The 22,482-nt window shown below is 47.1% G+C and overlaps 1 protein-coding gene across 2 annotated transcripts in view; it reads right to left on the minus strand.

Moving 5' to 3' along the window:
* The window catches only part of IPPK (inositol-pentakisphosphate 2-kinase), a 91,211-nt gene that overhangs the window by 40,546 nt on the left and 28,183 nt on the right, over positions 1–22,482 (minus strand). Inside the window, exons 2-4 of one of the 2 annotated variants that reach the window (XM_075939712.1) lie at positions 6,960–7,053; positions 5,786–5,833; positions 1,635–1,730 (exon numbers count right to left, since the gene is read on the minus strand). In XM_075939712.1, coding sequence (XP_075795827.1) covers positions 1,635–1,673 — 39 coding nt within the window. In that variant the 5' untranslated portion in view covers positions 1,674–1,730; positions 5,786–5,833; positions 6,960–7,053. The remainder of the gene's footprint in view (positions 1–1,634; positions 1,731–5,785; positions 5,834–6,959; positions 7,054–22,482) is intronic. The other variant, XM_075939711.1, reaches the window with a different exon arrangement.

Consider the following 22,482-nt stretch of genomic DNA (forward strand, 5'->3'; position numbering starts at 1 on the left):
TACCTCGGGTGTTTTACCTCCTCTCACTGGGCCCCGGGGGCTGGAGCAGGCCCCTGCCCATCATGGGCAGGGAGCTGCTCCAGCCCCTATTGGTGAAAGGGTTAAGTAGTTGCAATGATTAAATTAAATGGTAAAGAGGAAAATGATTAATCAATGAAATGCCTAGCAGTCCATTTTACCAAAACATAATCCTTCCTTGCAAGTTGAGGTACACCCCTTCATGCCTCAGTCATCTGGACTGCCAGAGAGGCAGAGTGCACCCCTGTCTGTCAGTTTGACCTACGGAGTGGCCCAGTTAATGAACTGCCATTTTATAAGCACCAACAAGTAAATTCAAGTCATAATCTGGCTTCCTAGTAATGTGTAAAACCTCCCAGAAATCAATTAACTCTGCCCTCAGTGTGGCAGGGAGCATGATAGCAATCATATAAAAAGATACACCTATTAGTTGAAGATACAGCTGTCTCCCACATTTCTCACATATGATCACATGCTATTTTTCCACAGGATGCCTGCTTCATTTCAGTGGACTGAATGTTCCACAGTCCCAGTTACTCATGACAGTATCAAAATAATAAATAATAATAAGTGAAAAACAGGTAGTACCGGATTCAGTAAGGTACCATGAGAACCCCGGGATGTAACTTCTATGCCATAAAACCCTACTGAAACAGAATGGGATTTCATTTTCAATTAATTATTAACATGATGACATAGAAACTATACTCATCTCAAGCTCCAATACTTATGGATGGTCAATTACTGCTATCCTTTCAAAACTGACATGGAACATTTACAAAAGGTAAAAATATGTACCTCAGCAACCAAAACAAGAGGTTGTTTTTCCACAAATTTCTCCAATGTCTCATTCACATCTAAGGTCTAAAGCCACCTTGATCTGGCTCTTATTTCCTGGTGGGCCTTTTCACTGCCCTGTAATCCAGGGCAACTACTATAAACTAGATTTCCTTCCCCATACACCAAATCTGTGACAAAATGGTACACAGCCAGGCTCAGACAGCTGAATCTCCCTACATGCATCAGTTTAGAGGCATGAAAGCTTTTACTCCCACTTCCACCAAACACTAACTCCAACTAGGAATGTAAAATCCCATTTAATTGGTTAATCGATTGAACATATTTTTTAACCTTCTTAAAGGAGGCTGAGCAAGGAGGCCACTTCAGAATACCCTCTCCTGCCCCCAGTCAAGCTGGAGCAACCACTGCTGGTGCCTTCCCCTCCGCCCCCGGAGCAGCCATGCCAGCGCTACCAGTTAACGTAGCAAGCTTGCTGGTTAAGGTTAAGGGTAAAGTTTACTGGTTAAATGGTTAAACCTTTACATCCCTATGTACAACACTTCCAAACTGATAATCTTCAATGGCTCAATCAATGGAGCAAAAGCTAATGATTTGATCACAATATAGAATATGGAGACAGCACAGAGAGCTCTGCTCAAAGTTGTGCATCTCATATGGAAAACATGCATAAAAAGGTCTGCATACCTCAATTCAAATAAAAATCACTTTATCTATAGGATCCAGTTCTATATATTTATATAGAACTATAGAAATAGTTAGAGATGAGAATAGACTAATGGATAAATGCTTAAACTATATAAGAATAAAATGATTACCCCATAATGAACATATTTCTCCCCAAAAAACTGTTTCATGACGTGTTTTCCGAAGTCTACTATGTTTTGCAGATGGTGTAAGATTTCCTCTGGTGTCTGAAAAAGAAAGAGTAGTACATGGTAATAAGTACTTTGTTTATCTACACAATAATTAATAATAAATAATAATAATAATAATAATAATACAGTCCTGGAAAGTTTCTAAATCATTTGGGGCAAGTGTCATCAACTTCTGCAAATCCAAAAATGATCACTGAAATTTAAATTTCTAGTTACAAATATAGAACCTTAGGGTTGGAAGAGATCTCTCAACCTCTTGCTAAAAGCAAGACCAATCCCAGTGAAACCATCCCAGGCAGGCAGTTGTCAAGCCAAGACTTAAAAACCTCTACGAATGGAGATTCCACCACCTTCCTAGGTAACCCATTCCAGTGCTTTACCATTCTTTTAATGAAATAGCTTTTCCTAATATCCAACTTAGACCTTCCCCACTGCCATTTGAGACCATTGCTCCTCATTCTATCATCTGTCACCACGGAGATTGGCCTCTCTCCGTCCTCTTTTGGACTGAGGTGAGGCTGATCGGTCTGTAGTTCCCTGGATTCTCCTTCTTCCCTTTATTAGAGATAGGCACTACAGTTGCCTTTTTCCAATCACCTGGGACACCCCTCCTTCCCCGCCCCCCACCCCACCCGATCGCCATGAGTTTTCAAAGATAATGGCCAACGGATCTGCAATCTCATCAGCCAACTTCCTCAGCACCCTCAGACACATGGGGGAGGATCTAATGCATATCTCCAGCTTTTCTAAATAGTCCTTAACCTGTTCTTTCTCCAATGAGGGTTGCCTACCTCCTCCCTATACTGTGCTGGCTAATGCAGCAATCTAGGAACTGACCACATCTGTGAAGCCGGGGGGGTGGGGAGGGGTGGAAGGCACATTGCGTACTTCAGCTTTTCCCACATCGTCTGTCACTAGGTTACCTCCCCCATTCAGTAAGAGTCCCAACACCTTCCCTGATCACTAGTTCTTATTGCTAACATGCCTGTAGAAACCTCTCATTACCTTTCACATCCCTTGCTAGCTGCAATTCCAATGGTGCTTTGGCCTTCTTGATTACTCCCCTGCATGTTCAAGCATTGTATTTATACTCCTCCCCAGTCATCTGTTCAAGTTTCCACTTCTTGTAAGCTTCCCTTCTGTGTTTAAGTTCACCAGAGATTTCACTGTTAAGCCAAGCTGGTTGCCTACCTTATTGCGTATCGGGACAGTTTGTTCCTGCGCCTTCAATAAGGCTTCTTTAAAATACAGTCAGCTCTCCTGGACTCCTGTCCCCCTCATGTTAGTGTCCCAGGGGATCCTGCCCATCAGTTCCCCGAGGGAGTCAAACTCTACTTCTCAAGTCCAGGGTCTGTATTTTATTTCCTCTCTTAACTTCCCAAACATGAAGCAAGTATAAACCCATGTAGCAATTAGGGATGTTCGATATTGGTTAAATGAATAGTCAATTAACCTCACGAATTCTTATTGGTTACTTGACTATTCTATAGTCTCCAGGGGTGGGGCCAGCAGCTAGTGCACTCTGGCCCCACTCCACACTGCTGCCACTGTACCAGGCAGGAGCTGGTCCGCGAGGAGAGCCAGTTTAGAAACCAGCTGCCCTCATGAACCAGCTGCCTGTCACCCTGCACTGTCACCTCTGATACAGAGCAGGAGTAGCCCCTGTTGGGGGCAGGGCACTACAGACCAGAACTGAGCTGGGTTGCCTGCTTGTCTGGCTCCTAATATGCTTTAAATGCAGAGTCGGGGGGGGGGGGGGTAGGTCTCCGACCAACTGCGAGCAAGGACTGAGCCAGACTGCTGGCCAGACTGATAAAAATAAATTACTGGTGGGGGGAGAGGGTGTGGAAATGCATGTAATCTATAACATTAACCTATAAGCTTTTGCTTATCGGTTAATCAACTACACTATTACATCCCTAGCAGCAATGCCTTGTTCAATCTGCAGACAAACTGCACAAGTAGATCGGCCAACACCCAGTAATGAAAGTGGGCTGGTACAGCATACCAGTAAGAACCAATCACATGTACCGGACCGTGCACAGACATTAAAGCTGCTGGACCCTGGCAATTTTAAAAGGCTCTGGCAATTAACAAAGCTGGAGTTGCATATCTAGATTCCACCTGCCCCTTTAGTCTAGACCTGGCCTCAGAGCACAGAACTAATGACACAAGACTCAAGTGTAATAAACACAATAAATTGAAAGGAAATTGCAGCCTCAACTCCCAGACTGGAGAGAGAAATACATGAATTCCTGCCTTAAGAGGTGAGAGCTAGAGGCCTGCAACCTGAATAAGGGTGCCCTCAAGGAGGGGAAGAAGCAGTCAGAGGTACACAGTTATCCTGGAACTGTGACAAAGAGATCCACTGTCTGCTGTATATTAAGTGTACATGTAGGATGTAGGTTTGTTGGGTTTTTTTAAGTCAATTAATTTAAATAAGATCTAGGGTCAGCTCCACAGCATTTAGGTCTCTGGCTACAACTGTTTCTGAGTCTGTAGTCACTTGAGAAAATATTGGTCCAAATAGTCGTTCACTCAACAGCATCCACTGATGAAGCACAAGCACTATTGTAAGTATTGGTGCAACACCACCAATTAACATTGTTTTGATGTGAAAAGAAACACAGTTGCATTTGCTGGAACCAGGCCAATTCAGTAACAAAATTACCATACTTGTAACGTAAATAGGGCTTAGTATTATGTATAAAACCCAATATGGTTATAGTTTCAAGGGAACAGTAAACAACAAAAGTACCTAATCTCCTAAATAAGAAAGGCTCTGATTTTAGTCATTAAAAAGGAAGGTGAGGAAAACAGACAAATGAACAGCACCATCTAAAAAGAAAGTTCTTTCATGGAGGTGTTAGCAAGGTCTTCAGTGATAAGAGAAAAAAACAAGGCCTAACAGAAGAACTAGTGTAACCTTGCAAGGGGCACTCACTTTGCAGAATATTTCTAATGTTGAAAACAAAGTATTGAGACAATTGAGCAATAGCCTACAGCAGGGCTGGGGCCCTGGGGCCAGATCTGGTTGCCTGGATCTAACCCCTGAGGCTTAGGGCCTCCCCCAGCATTGGGGAGCCCATGCTGGCACCCTACCCTGCACCCCACCCTGCACCCCCTAGCTCCAGACTGTGTGCTACTTCAGTGTGCAAGAGGCTGTATATGAACACACACAAAATCAGACCGTGCCTTGAAAAGCTCATAATCCATCTTTCCATTAGTTTCCATGGGAGCAGACTTAATATTTCTTTACAGCAACACTTAGTCCATGCCTAGCTGAGAAGTAAACATACCCTGCACTAGCCCTCTCTGCACAGTAAATGTGTGTGGCCACACACTAAAAATTCCATACTAAGCTTTTATCTACCTATTTCAAAGCATAGCTCAAAGCCCGCTACAGAAGTTTTAGCTTGCAACAGTCAGTATCTACTGCTCAATCTGTGCTGTCTGCAGTAGTACCAAATTAACAAATCAGATAGGGATGTAATAGTGGAGTTGATAACCAATAAGCAACAGCTTATCGGTTAATGCTATAGACTACATGCATTTCCCTCCCCTCTTGCTTGCCAATACATTTTTTAGCAGGCTGGCCAGCAACCTGGCTCAGCCCTGGATTTGCCAGGTCTGCGACCTATCCCTGCGGTGTCTCTGCATTTAAAGTGTATTAGGAGTCAGGCAGGCTGGCAGCTCAGTTCAGGCTCACGCTCGGTGCAGGAGCTCAGACCAACACCCCCAGGACAGGAGCTGCTGCCACCCCACGCAGCTACCTCTGATATAGAGGCAGCAGTGTGAAGTGGCAAGAGGCTCCTTGGGAGCTGGGCTGGAGAACACTGTCTACCAGCCCCACCCGCGGGGACTATAGAATAGTCAAGTAATGGATAAGAATTCATGAGGTTAATCAACTATTCAATTAACCAATATTTAACATCCCTAAAACCAGCCCAATGCTTTTCCAGTGGACTCTAAAACTTCATTGCCCTACAACAGACACCATTATAAAAGTGGGCATTAATAGGAGATACAAGTGAAGAGGTTTTTAACACAAGGGGTGAACAGTATCAAGTCAGAAGAGTGTTGTATCTTACCTTTTTGCGGTTTGGGGGAAACTTCAGAAAACGCAGCACCACACAACGCTAAATAAGGGAGAGAATGGGAGGGGGGAAATGTTACATTAGTACTAAAAACAGTATGCCACTTTACACTTTAATATTTTTGTTTTGCAGAAATTAAACAATTCATTTAAATATTAAAGACAGAAAAGTAGGAGATCTTGTGGTTTAGGCTCTAAATTGAGATTCAAGCTACTCTGAGCTTTGACAGATTTCCGCTATGATCTTGGACACATCACTCACTCTGTGCTTCCACTCCCCATCTGTAAATAAGGATAATACTTCCATACCTCGTATATCTGTTCTGGTTATAAACTGTTCAGCTAGTATGGCACTGACCACCATAGAAAAAGAACAAAATGAAATTCAAAGTATTTTTCCCCATGAATTTTGGCTCCACGTGACTTATGGTTCTGCTCGAGACCTAGTTGCCTGAAACAACAACAAATGATTTCGAGATATTCAGAAGAGGTCTAGTCACAACACTCACCAATAGCTGCAATTTTTTGAAATTCTACATGGTAGTAACACTAAGTTTATGAAAGCGAGCAGGTGTAAAGACAAAGAACCATAGTTTTACAACTGAAAAGTCATATGTGACATACTGAGCATAATATTTGATTTCCAATACCGCTTCGCTCCCAAAATCACATACATTTCCTACAAGTCAAAAGTGAAGGTGAAATTACTTCAGGATAATAATTTTGTTCTGGTCTATACATGAAACCAATACTGTAGTTGATAAGTCATTCACAAGAAAACTGTGTATGAAAGTAACACTACACTTATCCCGGTTGAGCACTTTCACTTTTAAGAGTTCAAGATAAAACGAACAACTGCTGGTCTCATTTAGATTTAGTAAGAAAGTGAGTTGTAAATAGCTGATTAAAGGTCTAGTAAGACACCAGTTTTCTTAGAGATGGGAATTCATCTGAGGAACCGTCTCACTCCTGAGAACTTACTGAAATCAACATTTATGCTGTGGAACTATTCAATATTTAAAAAACAAACTTAATTATTTCTCATAGTAAAGTAACACCTAAATGACTGACTAAAATTAAGTCTTATTATGGTAGGCACAATACATATAAAATGTCAGTCCTCCTATCTCAAAGAGCTTACAGTCTAAATACCCAATCTATATACTTACTTAGCAGCATTTCCTTTTCTTGTGTGCTAAGTCCAAGAATGGTGGACTTCAAGGGGACTAGGGCATCCTAGAAGACCGCCTTTATTACACCAAACTGTGAGGGCCAGAGTAGAGAAAATATTAAGCATTTGTTTTCTGTGATAAACACTTTGCCACCTAACTTTTTAAAAAATTCCGACTGTTAGAGAAGACACAAAAAGGAAGAGAGGGTTACTCACTTTGTGCAATAACGGAGGTTCTTCAAGATGGTTGTCCCTGTGGGTGCTCTACCTTAGGTGTTTGGGCACCGCTGCATGCCTAGTCAGAGATTTTTGGTAGTAGTGCCCTCTGGTGGGCTGCACATGCAGAGTAGACGGTACACATAGTGCCGCTACTACGCATGCACAGCAACTGTCCCCTCAGTTCCTTCTCCGTCCCGGAAGGAGAAACCAACAAGTCTGAAACAAGGGAAGGAAGGGAGGGTGGTGGAATACCTGCAGGGACAACCATCGTGAAGAACCTGTTCCTGCACAAGGAACCCTCTCTTCTTCTTTTTCTTCTTCTTCTTCGAGGAGCGTCCCTGTGGGTGCTCTACCATAGGTGACTAAGACGCAGTACCAGTGATGGAGGCAGGAGTTTTGGTTAGATATTATTGTGCACAGCAATTAAGATAGCGTGTCCAAAGTTGGTACCCGGAGACGGGTGATTGTCCAGAGCATAGTGTCTAGCAAATGTGTGACGGGAGGACCACATTGCTGAACTTCATATGTCCATGAGCAGGATATTGTGTACATAGGCTGTACAGGCTGCCATGGCCTTGGCTGAATGCACCCGTAGCTGAAATGAAGGTGCTTAGCCATAGGTGGAATAGGCTAGTTAGATACAGTCTAACCTAGATATTCTCTGGGTGGAAATAGGCATGCCCAGGGATCTCTCTGTAGAGGAGACAAAACCTGGTTTGTCCTGCAGATCGGTTTAGTTCTAAGTAAAAGGCAATAGCCCGACAGATGTTGAAAGATAGTCTCTTTGCTATCAGCGTGAGGCTTTGGGAAGAAAACAGGTAAGTTTATAGGCTCATTACAGTGGAATGGGGTAGGGACCTTTGGGAGGAACTTAGGGTAAGAACAGAGAAAAACGCTGTCTTTGTGGAATATCGTGAAAGGAGGGTCTGCCATGAGATCCCTGATCTCACTAACTCTCCTGGCAGATGTGACAGCTATCAGTAACGACCACCTTCATAAAGAGGTGGAGCATGAAGCATGTCGCCATAGGCTCGAATGGTTTAGAAGTGAGACCCTGAGAACCAAGCTGAGGTCCCAGGCTGAGACAGGAGGCCTGGTTAGTGGGTAAGTATTTAGTATGCCCCTTAGGAAACATTTGGTCCTAGGATGGGTGAAGACTGATTTATTATCAATAGGTTGATAGCTGTAATGGCTGCCAAGTGGACCTTTAGAGAGCTGAATGACAGCCCGGACTTTCAACTCTCGGATGTATTGTAGAATGGCAGACAGCGGTACTGAGGCTGGTTCTAAGCTTCTTTGCTCTGTCCACCCTGAGAACCTTTGCCATTTGTAAAGGTAAGGGTTTGCTTGTTGTGCTACAGCTGTTCAGTAAGATTTGTTTGACTTGATCAGAATATGTTATTTCTACTGAGGTGAGCCATTAAGGAACCATGCATGGAGATGGAGTGCCCGTAGGTTCGGTTGGCAAAGATGCCTGACCTCCTGAGTCAAGAGATGAGGAAGCAGCAGCAGGAGTACCCATAGTCGTCTCATGGACATTTGGAGCAGATAAGTCTGCCTCGGCCACTCCAGGACAACACGGATTACCATGGCAGTTTCTGAGTTGATTTTGTTGACCACTTGATGGGGGAACAGGATGGGAGGGAAACCATAGAGAAGTATTGCGTTCCGCTATATTGGGAATGCATGCCAATGCCTGCACATGAACAGTATTGTGGACACATCTTATTGGCACTGGCTGCAAACAAGTCCACTGTGAGGAATTCCCATTGGGTGAACAATTGGTGTAGGATTCTGGGATCCATTTCCCATTTGTGGTTGGATTTGAAGTTCCTGCTGAGGTCATCGGCAGTGAGATTGTCTCTGCTTGGCCTGAAGGTATATCTCTTGTGGCATGCACCAAGTCCAGAGGCAGACAGACTCCCTGCATAGATGATAAGGTCTGCCCCTCCTTATCTGCTGATATAAAATATCATGACCTGATTGTCCATAAAAATCTGGACCGAGCTTTTGCATATGCGATGTACGAAGTGTTGGCATACATAGAATACTGCCCCGAGTTCCAATACGTTTTTGTGCAGGTTGGATTCTTGTGGTGACCACTGTCCCTGAGCCTACATGAACCCCCCAACCCAGGAGAAAGGCATCCGTCGTGATAGTGGTGGACAGGGCACGTTTGTGAAAAGGTACCCCAGTGCACATAGTTTTTGGGTCTGTCCACCAGTCCAGGGAAAGTTTGATTCTGGTTGGAATTGACACCAGCTTGTTGATGCTGTTGTATCGTGGCCTGTACGCTGTCCTCAGCCACTGCTGCATCAGTCTCATATATAGCCTGGAGTGCAACATCACTGTGGCTGCCACTGCGTGTCCTAGTAGCTGCAGGCAAGTCCTTACAGTTGCTTGTGGGGTGCTCTGGAGAAGCATTATGAAGTCCTTTAGAGTCTGAAATCTCTGCTGAGGTGGCGATGCTACGGCCTTCACACGGTCAAGGTGAACCCCAATAAACTCCTTTGTCTGTGATGCTTGGAGTTTGCACTTGGAGCAGTTTATCCACAACCCTAGAGCAGGGGTGGCCAACGCATGGCTCATGAGCCGCATGCAGCTCTTTGCTCAAAAAATGCGGCTCTCAGGGTTACAGCTCATTCAAAGCCATATGCTTAGACTGCTCTGCGCACGCTCCCCAGTACCTGAAGAGAGAAGCGTGTGGCTGTAGCGGCGGCTCTGGTGAGACCCAGGCATTGGGTTAGAGGGGAGGAGGAGGGTGCCTGGCTCGGCAGCAGTGGCGTAGCGAGGGGGAGGCAGTTGCCCCAAGAACCACACGGGGGGGGGCGCCGGTCTGGGGTGGGAGTGCAAACCCAAGGCGAGCCCAGGGCTGGCAGGCCACTTGCTCCCTGCAGACAAGCGGCCGAGGCAGGGCCAGGGGCGGGAGTGGGCACTTCAAAAGCCTGCCCAGGAGCCCAGCGCCCATGGCTCAGGAGCTGCTGCCACCCCTCTGTGCAGTTCGGCCCCCAAACTGGACAGGAGGTGGGAGCCAGCGGAGCAGAGGCCAGATCCTGCCCCTGCCTAGGTCACAAGTGGCAGAGCAAAGTAGGGGCTGGCTGGCTGCTGCCCCATGCAGCCCCCCCAGTGGGCTCCCCGTGCCCCATCAGGCATGTGGCTTGGGACTGGAAGGCGAGTCCATGAGCCAAGAAAAGCTGAGTGCCAGGGCACCAGCCATTGGACCTAGCCCACTATGCCCAGGCGCTGCCCTCGCTGTTCACTGGAGCGGCACTGAGTGGCTCCGCCAGCCCCTGCACTGCTCACAGATCAGCAGGCCTGAGTTGGAGACTCCAGCTGGCACGGAGGGGAGGGGGGGGGGGCAGGAACAGCCCACAAAGCACTGCCCAACCCCTGGGACTAGTTCCTCTGGGACCCGGAGCACCTGCCAGTCTGCAGCCAAGAGGAGCAGGAGCAGAGCCCCTCTGTGCACCCAACTGCTCTGCGCCTTCCCCGCAGGAGGCTCCAGGTCACCATGGGCATGGGGACTGTGCAAGTGCTGTTGCTCCTGGGATTACTGCACTGGGGCCTGGGTGCAAGTGATTGGGGTGCAAATTTTGCCTTTGGCCCTGGGCGCATAAAACCCTTGCTAAGCCACTGCTCTGCGGAAGGGGGAGGGCACTGGGTAGGAGCAGGGGGTTAGAGGTGCCTCTCTGGGGGATGGGGGGGGGGGGGATGCCTGGCTCACTGCACTACTATCCACGGCTATTTCGGCTCTCAGTGTCTAACTGGTTGGCCACCCCTGCTCTAGAGTCTGAAAAGAGTTCTGGTCAGAGAGACTGCTTTTTGTGCCTCCTCACTTGTGCCTGCTCTTATCAGGCAGTTGTCAAGGCACAGGAATATAGAGACCCTTTGACTGTGTAGATGCACTGCAACAACTGTCAGCAGCTTTGAGAAGACTCTAGGGGCTGTGGAGAGTCCGAACGGGAGGATTGTATGTTGTGCTCCACTGACTGTGAATCTGAGGTATTTGCAATGTGCCGGGTGAGTGGTTATGTAGAAATGTGTCCCCCAGAGGTTGAGTTTTTATAACCAGTCCTCTTTGCTCGAGGCAGGGATTATAATGGATAGGGTGACCGTCTTGAATCGTTGTGGTTGTATATGTCGAACCTTCTGAGATCGAGAATTGGCCTTCGCTCCCCTACTTCAACATGAAGTAGGGGGAATAAAAGCCTTTCCCTTTGTAATGATGTGGCACGTGTTCCACTGGAGTAGATGTTCAATCTCCTGGAAAAGGATGTTCTCGTGAGATGGGTCCCTCAAGAGGGACAGGGAAGGTGAGTGGGAAAGGGGAGTAGAACTAAGGGGGATACAATATCTATGCTTTATAATGTCCAGTCCCCATCATGACCAACAGATAGTAAAAGGGTGCCAGCCATTGACAGCAAAGAGGATGAGGTTGCCCTGAGCAAGGAGATGTTACCAGACTCTTGTTCTGAACTTCAAAACATTTGTCCGGAACCTGACAGTTGAGAGGTGGAGGGTTGATCAGTAGTTTACCTCCTCCTGCTCTGGTGTTGTCTCCTATTATCAAACTGCCTTTGTGTTTGGCTAAAAGGTGTGGGTCTGTACCTCTGAGCAAAAGTTCTTCCCTGCTTGCATTTTACTGCAGGGACATGGATACAAAGCATTTTCAAGATATCCTGGGAGTCTCTGAGAGAACGAAGGGTAGTGTTGGAAAAGAGCTTGGATCCCTGAAAAGCGAGATCTTCAACTGTGGCCTTGAACTCTCGGGGAAATCCAGACAAGTGTAGCCACAATGACTTCCTCATCATCACTGCAGTTGCAATGGATTGAGAAGCAGCATCAGAGGCATCTAATGCAGCTTGAAGGGCCACGTGTGAGATAAGGGCGTCTTAATTGATAATAGGCCTGGTAGAGCCTCAATAGAATGTGCCGTCTGCTCAAAAATATGGTGTGTGTATTTGGCAAGCATGGCTGTATAATTTGATATGCACAGTTGGAGAGACGCAGAAGAATATGCCTTCCTCTCCATGAGTCATTTCCATTCCTAGTCATACAGAGTGGTTCTCGTTGCACTCTGTTTGCCCCTTTGGTCCACTGCAACAACCACTATGGAGTTAGGGGCTGGAAGTGAGAACAAAAAAAGTCAGACTCTTGAGGAGCAACATAATATTTGCGGTCTGACCTTTTGCAAACTGGTGGCGTTTTCACTGAGGTTTGCCAGAATCCCTTGGCATGGTCCATAGGGCCAGGTCCACAGGGAGTGCAAGTTTGACTGCTGGGGAGATGTTTAATATATTGATTAGTTTGTGTTGAGTCTCTGGGAAACTGACTAGTGAGACCTCCAGAACATCAGCCACCTTTCTGTATAGCTCTTGGAAGGACTTAAAGTCATCCCCAGCTGTGGGAGGCAGAGGCATCAGAGTGCTGTCAGGGGAAGAAGACAAGATGTGTGTAGATGGTTGTGAGGAGACCATAGACTCATCATCGTTTGAAGGAGGCTTGTCCTCTTCCTGGCACCGATATGAGTCTCGTGATGGTTTAGAGCAGCGGTCCCCAACCTTGTGGGGCTGCCGGGTACCCGGGGGCAGGGCTGCCCACGCACTGCGTGCCCGGGGCCGCGCATGCACCATGCGCCTGGGGCAGGGGCCACCCATGAGCCCGGGGCCAGCACCACGCATGTGCCGCGCACCAGGGGCAGCTCAGATGATTCAGTGGGCGCACATAAATGCTCCAGCGGGTGCCATGGAGCCCACGGGCACCGTGTTGGGGACCACTGGTGTAGAGGCAGTCCTGGATAGTACAGGCAGGGTTGGTTGAGGCTGCATCAGTTGTGGTTGCTGGATTCCATAAGGGCCCCAAGGATCCCAGTATGACCAGTTGGCCGGCATAGGCATTGGAGGTGGGAGTCACCAGGGTGGTGGCCACGGGGCTGACTGCTGCATTTGCTGTTGCAATTGAGGTTGTTTAGGCAAAGAGTGCCTTGATGTAGAGGCACTGATGAGAGGTTCATCATCCTCATCGCTCCATAATGGCGGTGCCAAGCCCACACAAGTGGACAAGATAAACCTGCTGGAAGCAGCAGTTAACGAGAGCAGTGCCAGCATCGTCGGTGTCAGCAGTAGTGTAGATCTGCAGTGCTGATTGAGCAGTAGGTTTATGTTCTCTCAGTACTGGAGGCAGCATGGGTACCGATGGTGTGGCATGCGCCTTAGCTATTTTCAGTGCTGACGGAGCACCTACGTGAGGCATTTTCGACTTTGACTCAGCACCCACTAAGGCTGAGGCAAGCAGTGTTGAATGCCTTGTCCAGTGGGCTAGCTGTCACCTTTGTGAGGTCCTTGGACCCTCAGAAACAGTTAGATGTTGACAGTCCCAGAACCTCCTGTGTGGTGCCCTAAACTGGGTCAGTGCAGAGGGTATTTTAGATGCCTGCCCCCATCTTTTTTAAGGGGGAAATCACCCTTACTCAAAAAATTAGATCTCTTCCTGGGCTGGTCTATGGAACACTCTAACAGCGGAGGCAGATGAGGCCACCATCTCAGACACAGACATCTCAGAGAGCTGCCGAGGTGGGGTGGAGCGCTCAGGGTCAGAGGCTGGCCTTACTGTATTTTCCAGGGAGATCACCTTGAGTTGTAGCTTCCGAGCTTTCCACATCTGGACTGTCAACTGCTTGCAGTGTTGGCACTGGACTGTGGTGTGTGCCTGGTCCACACACCGGACACACTGAGAGTGCCCATCCAAAACAGGAATGGAAAGCCTGCAGGTCAGGCAGTGCTTGAAGCCTGGGGAACCTGGCATCCCAGGGAGGAAAGACAGCTAAGGGGGAAAAAAAATGAACCTTAAGAAGGAAAAAGAGAAGAAAAACTCTTTTTCTTTTTAAACTAACACTAACTGTTTCTAACTATTAAACTATGAAAAACTATGAAGAACAGGTAACCATGCTAAACTACACTACAAGAGTGAAAGAGAAAAATTTTTTTTGCTGCAGAGCATAGTGGTTCTGACCGACACTGGCAGTGGCAGAGAAGGAACTGAGGGGATGGTTACTACACATGCAAGTTATTATGGAAAATCAGCCACTTTTCCGGAAAAAACTTGCCAGCTGTCTACACTGGCCGCTTGAATTTCCGGAAAAGACTATGCTGCTCCCGTTCGGGCAAAAGTCTTTTTCCGGAAAACTGTTCCGGAAAAGGGCCAGTGTAGCCAGCACAGTAGCGTTTTCCGCAAAAGAGCCCTGATCGCGAAAATGACGATTGGGGCTTTTTTGCGGAAAAGCGCGTCTAGATTGGCCACACACGCTTTTCCAGAAAAGTGTGCTGCCAACGTAGAAGCGCTTTTCTGAAAATGCTTTTAACAGAAAACTTTTCCGTTAAAAGCATTTCCGGAAAATCATGCCAGTGTAGACGTAGCCCACATGTACCAACTGCTCTGCATGCGCAGCGCTCCGAAGAGCACTGCCACCAAAAATCTCTGACTAGGAGTGCAGCGGCACCCAAACACCTAAGGTGGAGCATCCACAGGGACACTCCTCGAAGTAGTACACGTCATTTGTTTCTACTGATTAAAGTATGTTGAAAGCAAAAAAATGCACTTAATAAAAACTGAGGCAGATTTTGCATCTTTCTGTTATGTTAAGTATGAGTGTATAGAGAAAGTCTCCAGCTATGCTGGAAATAATTCTATTTAATTCTTGTGTGTTTAATTCAAAGGTTACACCATAGCAAGACAGCTCTAATCTGGGCATTGAAAGCTTCAACTGCATCCTGCTGAATGAGAAACAGCAATAATTATTTGAGTACTACAAAAGGAAGAGTACCAGGAGGGAAGCAAGATAGATGGGAATGGCAAGGTCAAAACCACTAACAAGTGAGACTTAGGTACCAACATGGCAGCTAAACAGATAACAGTCCTCTCCTGTTGCCTGAGAGTTTTGTTCCAAAATGCTGGGGCTGACATAAGGAAGGAAGGAAAGCACTGATCCGATCAATAAAACCTCAAAAAAAATTCAACAGGGATGAAAATATAGTTTCTCTTAGTGTGTTTTTAAAATCTGCAACCATAAAACCCATGACAGTATGGTACCATATTCATCTAAGTAGGAGAATAACAAGACTAAGTTGTGAAATTACAAACCTTCTGAATTTCAATTTAGCTGACCAAGAAAGGGTTTGAATGCTTTGGACCGAAAATTACACTATAAAAAGAAAATATTGTAGATAAATCCAGGATTTAAAAAAGTTAACCTGGATTTGAGTACTATACTGACAAAAATAATGCTGGATGGTATTTGCTCAGTAATTTTATTATTTTTCTTCTTTGACAGTGTAAATGTCAGGTAAGACCTCAACATTAATAAACTTGCATACTGCTTATTTTAAAATATTATAATAGTGCTTTCCATGGAGTTTTTCCACTGAAATAAATATTTTCCTTGTTTTTTTTTCCAATATTCAGATAAGTGACGTGCTGATCATTTTCCATCATCAACTTTAATTCAAATCTTACAAACTTCTAAGGCATCCCTGTCAGGTAAGCAGACAATAAAAAAGTTTGAACACTAAACAGATTTGGAATGGTATCCTAATTTTTTTTAATGCCTCCTAGCAAGATGGATGTAAAATAGTGAAACATCCTACTAGCATACCAGCTTTGATAGATGGCAGTCTGAGGTCACAGTGCTTACACTGCAACATCTACTCAACTGTTTAAACTCAGGTTTTGCAACTTCTATTCTAACAAACAGAAATGCAGTTCTGGTAAAGTGGCATGCTTTAAAATTAATTTCCAATGTACAGTATACACCACTATTTCATGATAAATGGCTACCAACTTTCTTACTGTGTTTCTATGCAATCTCAGCAATGAGAAGTTACTAAACAAGCGAAGGTTTAAACTTGAAAGTATTCACTAACTCACATGAATTTCCAGCTGCTATTTGCCACAGGCCCCCCCCCCACTTTACAAAAATGTGCTTATGAATATGATTATGCATAACTTGAAGATGCTTTAAATAAAATACCTTGAGTAACATATCGATTTTAAAGTTACAATCTTCTGAATGTGTGTATCATTCGTGTATGTGAAGTTAGATATATGAAATGTGGGTGGATATGTTCATAATTCACAATGTGCTGATGAGGGTCATTACTGATACTCCAGAGACTTAAGGTCTTGGTGAATAGTCAACGGCATGTGAATAGTTTTGTTTTTCCTGTAAGCTCAAACTATGGCTAATCCTACAAAAGATGTGTGGCCAGGCCACTTGATGCTGAAACCCATTTTGGGCCTTGTACTTCTCTACTCAAAAAGGAGAAAAGTTTGACCTAAGCACAAAGAATTCCCACCTTGAGCAAAAGAGATAAAAAAAAGGAGGACCAAACAACAACAGAGATAGTCGCCAAATGCCAACAGACACACTCTCCTGCCTATTACCTCCCAAGATACCTACTGGAAACATCTAAGATTGAATGGAGGAAGGATTGGGTCCAAGCTAAGTGGCTGCTTAGCTTGTGAAAGATGTTTAAAACTATTTAAGAATTTGCATGTACAGTAAACTTCCGATAATCCGGCACCTTTAGGACCCAGGGGGTGCTGGATTATCAGATATGCCGGACTATCGGAAGGGGGGACTATGAGGGGTCTGGAGTGGGGTGGGAGGGGATGCCACCCGACCTCTCATAGCCCCCCCTTACAATAGTCCGGCTCTGCCCCAGGCGTCCCTGATTCAGTCGCTGCTGGTCAGTTTCAGCAGTAGCTGAATCGGGGATGTCTGCAATAGAGCAGCTGAGGTACTTCCCGGTTGGTCCCATAGCGCTGCCCCTCGGGGCTGCGGGACCAACCCGGCAGCACCCCAGCTGCTCTTGGGGACGCCTGGGGCAGAGCAGCTGGAGTGCTGCCGGGTTGGTCCCGTAGCGCCGCCCCTTGGCGCTGCGGGACCAAAACGGCAGAACCCCAGCTGCTCTGCCCCAGGGGTCCCCAAGTCAGCCGCTGCTGAAACAGAACAGCGGCTGATTCCAGGAAGCCCGGGGCAGAGCAGCTCTGCCCCGGGCTTCCTGGAATCAGCCGCTGATCTGTTTCAGCAGCGACTGACTTGGGGACCCCTGGGGCAGAGCAGCTGGGGTCCTGCTGGCTTGGTCCCGCAGCGCCGTCCTTTGGCACTGCGAGACCAACCCGGCAGCACTCCAGCTGCTCTGCTCCAGGTGTCCCTAAGAGCAGCTGGGGTGCTGCCGGGTTGGTCCCGCAGCCCCGAGGGGCAGCGCTACAAGACCAACCCAGCAGCACCCCAGCTGCTCTGCTCCCGGCTTCCCCGATTCAGCTGCTGGTCAGTTTCAGCAGCAGCTGAATGGGGGAAGCCTGTCCGGCTGCCCCAGCACTTCCGGGTTCCTTATGGTGCCGGACCATCAGGAGTCCCGGAACATTGGATGCCAGACTAATGGAGTTTTACTGTAATAAGTTTCTTAGTGATTTACGTTTTTATTTTAACTTAGTAACTTAGATCTGTTTTCACGTGCACCGCTTAAATATACTTTTTTATTCTTAATAAAAACACTTTTGCTTATTATCAAGCTAAGTGTAAATAACTTATCTGAAGGAGCAACCTCTGTGCATCTCTCTCTTTCATTGAGAAAGGGACCTGACCATATCAACTTTCTGTGTAAAACTTTGACACAAAATAAGACTGATTTGGGGCTTAAGTCCCATTTGGGGGTTGGTTTCCTGGCTGCTGGGCCCTTATACCTAAGCCCCCTCAGAGCTGAACTGGTTTAGCACCTATGTTGCTCTGGAGGCAGGTGGTATCCCCAACTCTATGTCTTGGCTTGGGGAGACCAAAGTATCTGGCCCAACAGGACAGAGTGGGGGGGAGCCCCAGAGGGCAGGAAGGATTGATCAGCACAGCAAGGGACAATCCTAAGGCGACTTCTGTGATCCAACCTATCACACTATTAAGTTACTTTTCTCCTAATGCAGGGGTGGGCAAAAGGACCTCCGCAGGCCAGATCCAGCGGGTTGATCCAGCCCAGAGGCCCTATTGCTTCCCCGCCACCAGACCAATTAGGGTCTGGGGGCAGGGAGCACGTGAAACTTCCTCCCGCCCTACAAGGAGCACGTGGCACTTCAAAATGCTCCATGTTCCGCACAAGGTGGGAGAAGACATCACACGCTCCCCCGCCCCCAAGCCCTGATTGGCCTCAGGGCAGGAGGAGTGCGCAAAGTTTCCTCAGCGGCTGCCTCCTCCCCACCCCCACTCAAGGAGCGCACGGCACTTCAAAGTGCTGTACGCTTGCACAGGGCGGGGGCAGGACGCAGGAAGCTTCGTGCAGCTCCTCCACTCTCGGACCAATCAAGGCTTGGGGGCGGGAGTGCGTGATGTCTCCTCCCGCCCTGCGACGAGCATGTAGCACTTTCAAGTGCCGCGTGCTCCCCGCAGGGCAGGGGTAGTGTGAGGAGGCTTCGGGCGCTCCTCCCACCCCCAGGCCAATCAGGGCCTGGGGGCGGGGGAGCTGCACAAAGCTTCCTTCGCCCTGCCCCGGCCCTGCTAGGAGCACATCGTACTTCCAAGTGCCATGTGCTCCTCACAGGGCGGGAGGAGGCTTCGAGCACTCCCCTGCCCCCAGGCCTTGATTGGCCAGGGGGTGGAGGAGCATGCAAAGCCTCTTCCCGCCCTAAGGGCATGGGTGCCTAGTGGGATAGGGGGCAAAGGGGCTCCCCCACCCCCAGACCAATCATGGTCTGCAGGTGGGGTAGCCCAGAAGCATCCTGGCTCTACCCCTTCTGGTTTAGGCCTTGCACCTTCCGGGATGCCTGGTGGCACTTCAAAAATCATTGCCCACTCCTATCCTAATGCCTATCTTAATATGGCATCAATATTCTAATTATTTGATTAAAATTTGTTCACTCCTTTAATTTACTTAACAGATTTCATTAAAAGAATGCAAGCTCCAAGAAGTAACACATAGATGCAAAAATGGTTACAGCAAAGGTAGAGATGTTAAATTTAGATTGACTAATTGAAGTGTAGCCCCCAAGGCTGTTGCTACACTTCAAAGGCAAAAGCGCTACTGGCACAAGCAGCCCCCTGCTGTCCCCGTGCTCACCATTGCACTTCAAAGCGGCAGCGCCACATGGAGCTGGGGTCAGCGGGAGAGTCCAAGGGCTTCACATGGTGCTGCTACTTTGAAACAGCGTGTGCAGCATGGGGCCAGCAGGACCCAGCATTTCAAAGTGGCAGCACCATGTGGAGCCCAAGGCCTGACTCCGGGCTTCACATGGTGCTGCCACTTTGAAGTCCTCTTCTTCCGCCCTCCCCTTCCAGCTGCCTCTTTCTGACTAGCGCGCCAACTATCTGATAATAAATAAAAAAGAAAAGAAAAGAGAAAAAAGAAAATAACAGAGGCAGCAGCACAGAGCAGCAGCAGCCCCTGTCCACAGACAAAACGCTGCACCAGCATCCCACAGAGCAGCTTCTGTCCACGGCAAGCCTGGTCCTGCTGCGCACAGAGGCTTCACCGTGGCAGCTTCCCGACTGCCCCCCAGCTCCTTCTCTGCGCTGCCTCTGTGGGAGGAGAGAGACGGAGTCCCTCCTCCCGCTGCCTCTGTGGGCCAGACTTATCGGTTAATCCTGTAGTCAAATATAGATTAACAACCCTAATGCCAACACACAAAAGCTGGCAACTTTGGGGCAAAGTATGTTTAGACTAGCTCCCTCATTTAACAGATCTTGGCTCCATTTTTAGCTTCCTTGTCATCACAAATATGTATACGCTTCCCACAGTGCCTGAGGACATCTTTCACTAGACACTCTGGGAACGCCACGCCTCTTGGGAACATGAAAAACAGCCTTTGTTTCCCAGTCTGCCATGGACTTCCAGCTCCCTTTCACACCATCTGTAAAACTGCCAGTCTTTGCTGTGCACTCCAGCATCTGCAGCAAGAAGGCATGGATCCCACACTTCTCTTCTATGCTGTGTTCAATGTCATGAGGACATGATGTACTGCAGCAGAGTTACAGTTGAAGTTTTTGATAAAGGAAGAACAGTCGTAGGCAGACGACTCAGTGTGACATGGACAGCGGCAACTTGGCATTGCATTGAGCTGTCACAAAGCACCTGTACTTGGTAGACCATCAGCTTCGGGTTATGGAAACCAGCACAGAGTATGCGTGTTGGGGGAGGATCGTATTGTCATACCCGTGTGGGATGAAGACTAGTGGTTACAGAACTTTAGGATGGGTAAAGCAACCTTCCTAAATCTGTGTGCTAAGCTGACCCCCAATCTGTGGTGCAAAGACACCCTGATGAGAGCTGCCCTCTCAGTACGGATGTATGAGGCAACTGCTGTGTGGTAGCTCTCAACTTCCAATTGCTACAAATCAGAGTGGAGAAGTCTACTTTTGGGGCTGCACTTCAGCAAGTGTGCAGGGCAATAAATCACATTTTGCCACCAAGAAATGTGACTCTAGTACAAGTTTCTAGGACGGGGTCGGCATCCTACTACACATGAGCCTTCAGTGGCACACAGGCCAATTTTCATAGGCATGCGAGTGGGAGTTCAGTCCACCCCACATAGCAGAGAGCCGGCACTGGCCAATGAGCCTCACATCTGGCAGGCAGGCAAGCAGGCCAGCTGATAGGTGTGTGGGGTGGGGAGAGAGGGGAAGAGTACAGAGGTGTTAATGGCTTAGATTTACAAACACCTGAAAAGACAGAGAGGTGCCTAATGCAAACTGCATTTATTTTTATTTGACTTTTAATGCGAGTAACTTCTGGGCTATGTCTACACTGCATCCATTTGGCACAAGAAACATGCAAATGAGGCTAAGTGTGGAATATCGCCGTGCCTCATTTGCATAATTAATGAGGCTCCATTTTTGCGCAAAAAACCCCTCTTGTGCAAGAGCCGTTCTTGAAAAAAAATGAGGAAAAACGGCTCTTGAGCAAGAGGGGAAAACAAAGTATTAACTTATGAATGTTTTCATTTCAGTGTGCCAAATGAACCCATTTTTTCCTACTTTCAAAATTTTCTCCCATCCCTTAAAGAAGTTAGTGACATTTTTCCTTTACAAAAAGCCCCTCCAAAAACTGGTGCTAGTTATAAAAGACTTTGAAGGTTGAGTTAGTGAAAAGTCATGACCCTGCCCCCCCCCCCTTTTTTTTTAAACACACACACACACACACACACACACACACACACACACACGGAACTATTTTGACAAAGGTTGACAGTTTGGGATGAGACTCTCCCCCCCCTTTAAAATAAAACCGAGTCCTATCCTGCTTCCTAAAAGAAAAAATAATTAAAATTTCAATCAGCTCAGTGTTATACTTCAGCTCCCCTTAGTACTACCACACCTTACAGCAGCAGGTATTTAACTGCAGTGCAGACCTACCCTTAGCATGCTTGCTCAGCTAAAGATAGCAGGTGTATGTCTCCTTGAGTTGTAACTTACACCACCAGCTGTAGTGCAGATATACCTTTGCGGGCTTACCTGAGCTCACTCAAGAAGTCTGTGATGAAGCCAAGAATTACACATGTATCCCAAAGTAAGAAATAAAAAGATTCTAACAATTTTTTTGAGTGCTACAGATATCTAAAACACTGATCTTCATGATTTTTTTTTTAAATCCTGTGTTACTGAAACAGTAAGATGTGCATCTTTATTTATTAATGAAGCTGCTGTAAGCAGGACTATTATTGACTTATAAAGTATTGATGGCACGCAGACCCGTTAACAGAAGTGAATGAGTTAAATCTCAGCACACCACTTCTGAAAGGTTGCTGACTGCTGCTCTAGGATATAGTGGCTGGCTTTGCAGAAATGAGCTTTCCTACCTGTCATGGGACCATAGAAGGCACATATTCCAATTGTAGCTCCAGCCCACCTTCTACAGAGTACATCAATCAGAAGGGATACTTCTCAATGGTGCTTCAGGAGCCTGTAGATTAGGGATGTGAACTGGTGACTAGTAAGCATCACACTACCCTGTAAGCATCACCAGGTAAACAGTTAACCTGTTCCTCAGGAGCAGACCCCTGCCCGTGGCCTGCTGCGGGTGAGGGGATGCTCCAGCTCCAACAGCCCCATCCCCTACACAGGGACTGGGCCCTAGCGGGGAATGGGAGCGGAAGCCCCACAGGCTGGGTGTATGAGTTGCGTGTGGGTTGGAGCAGTTCTCCCCCTGCTCCCCGTCAGGATCCTGCTTTGTCAGTTAATTTGTTAAATGTTAGGTTAACTGATTAATTGGGATTTTATGTCCCAATGAATCACTGTGGGCATTCCACACACACCCACAAAATGT

This window comes from Pelodiscus sinensis, chromosome 11, assembly GCF_049634645.1.
Source record: "Pelodiscus sinensis isolate JC-2024 chromosome 11, ASM4963464v1, whole genome shotgun sequence".
Lineage (NCBI taxonomy): Eukaryota > Metazoa > Chordata > Testudines > Trionychidae > Pelodiscus > Pelodiscus sinensis.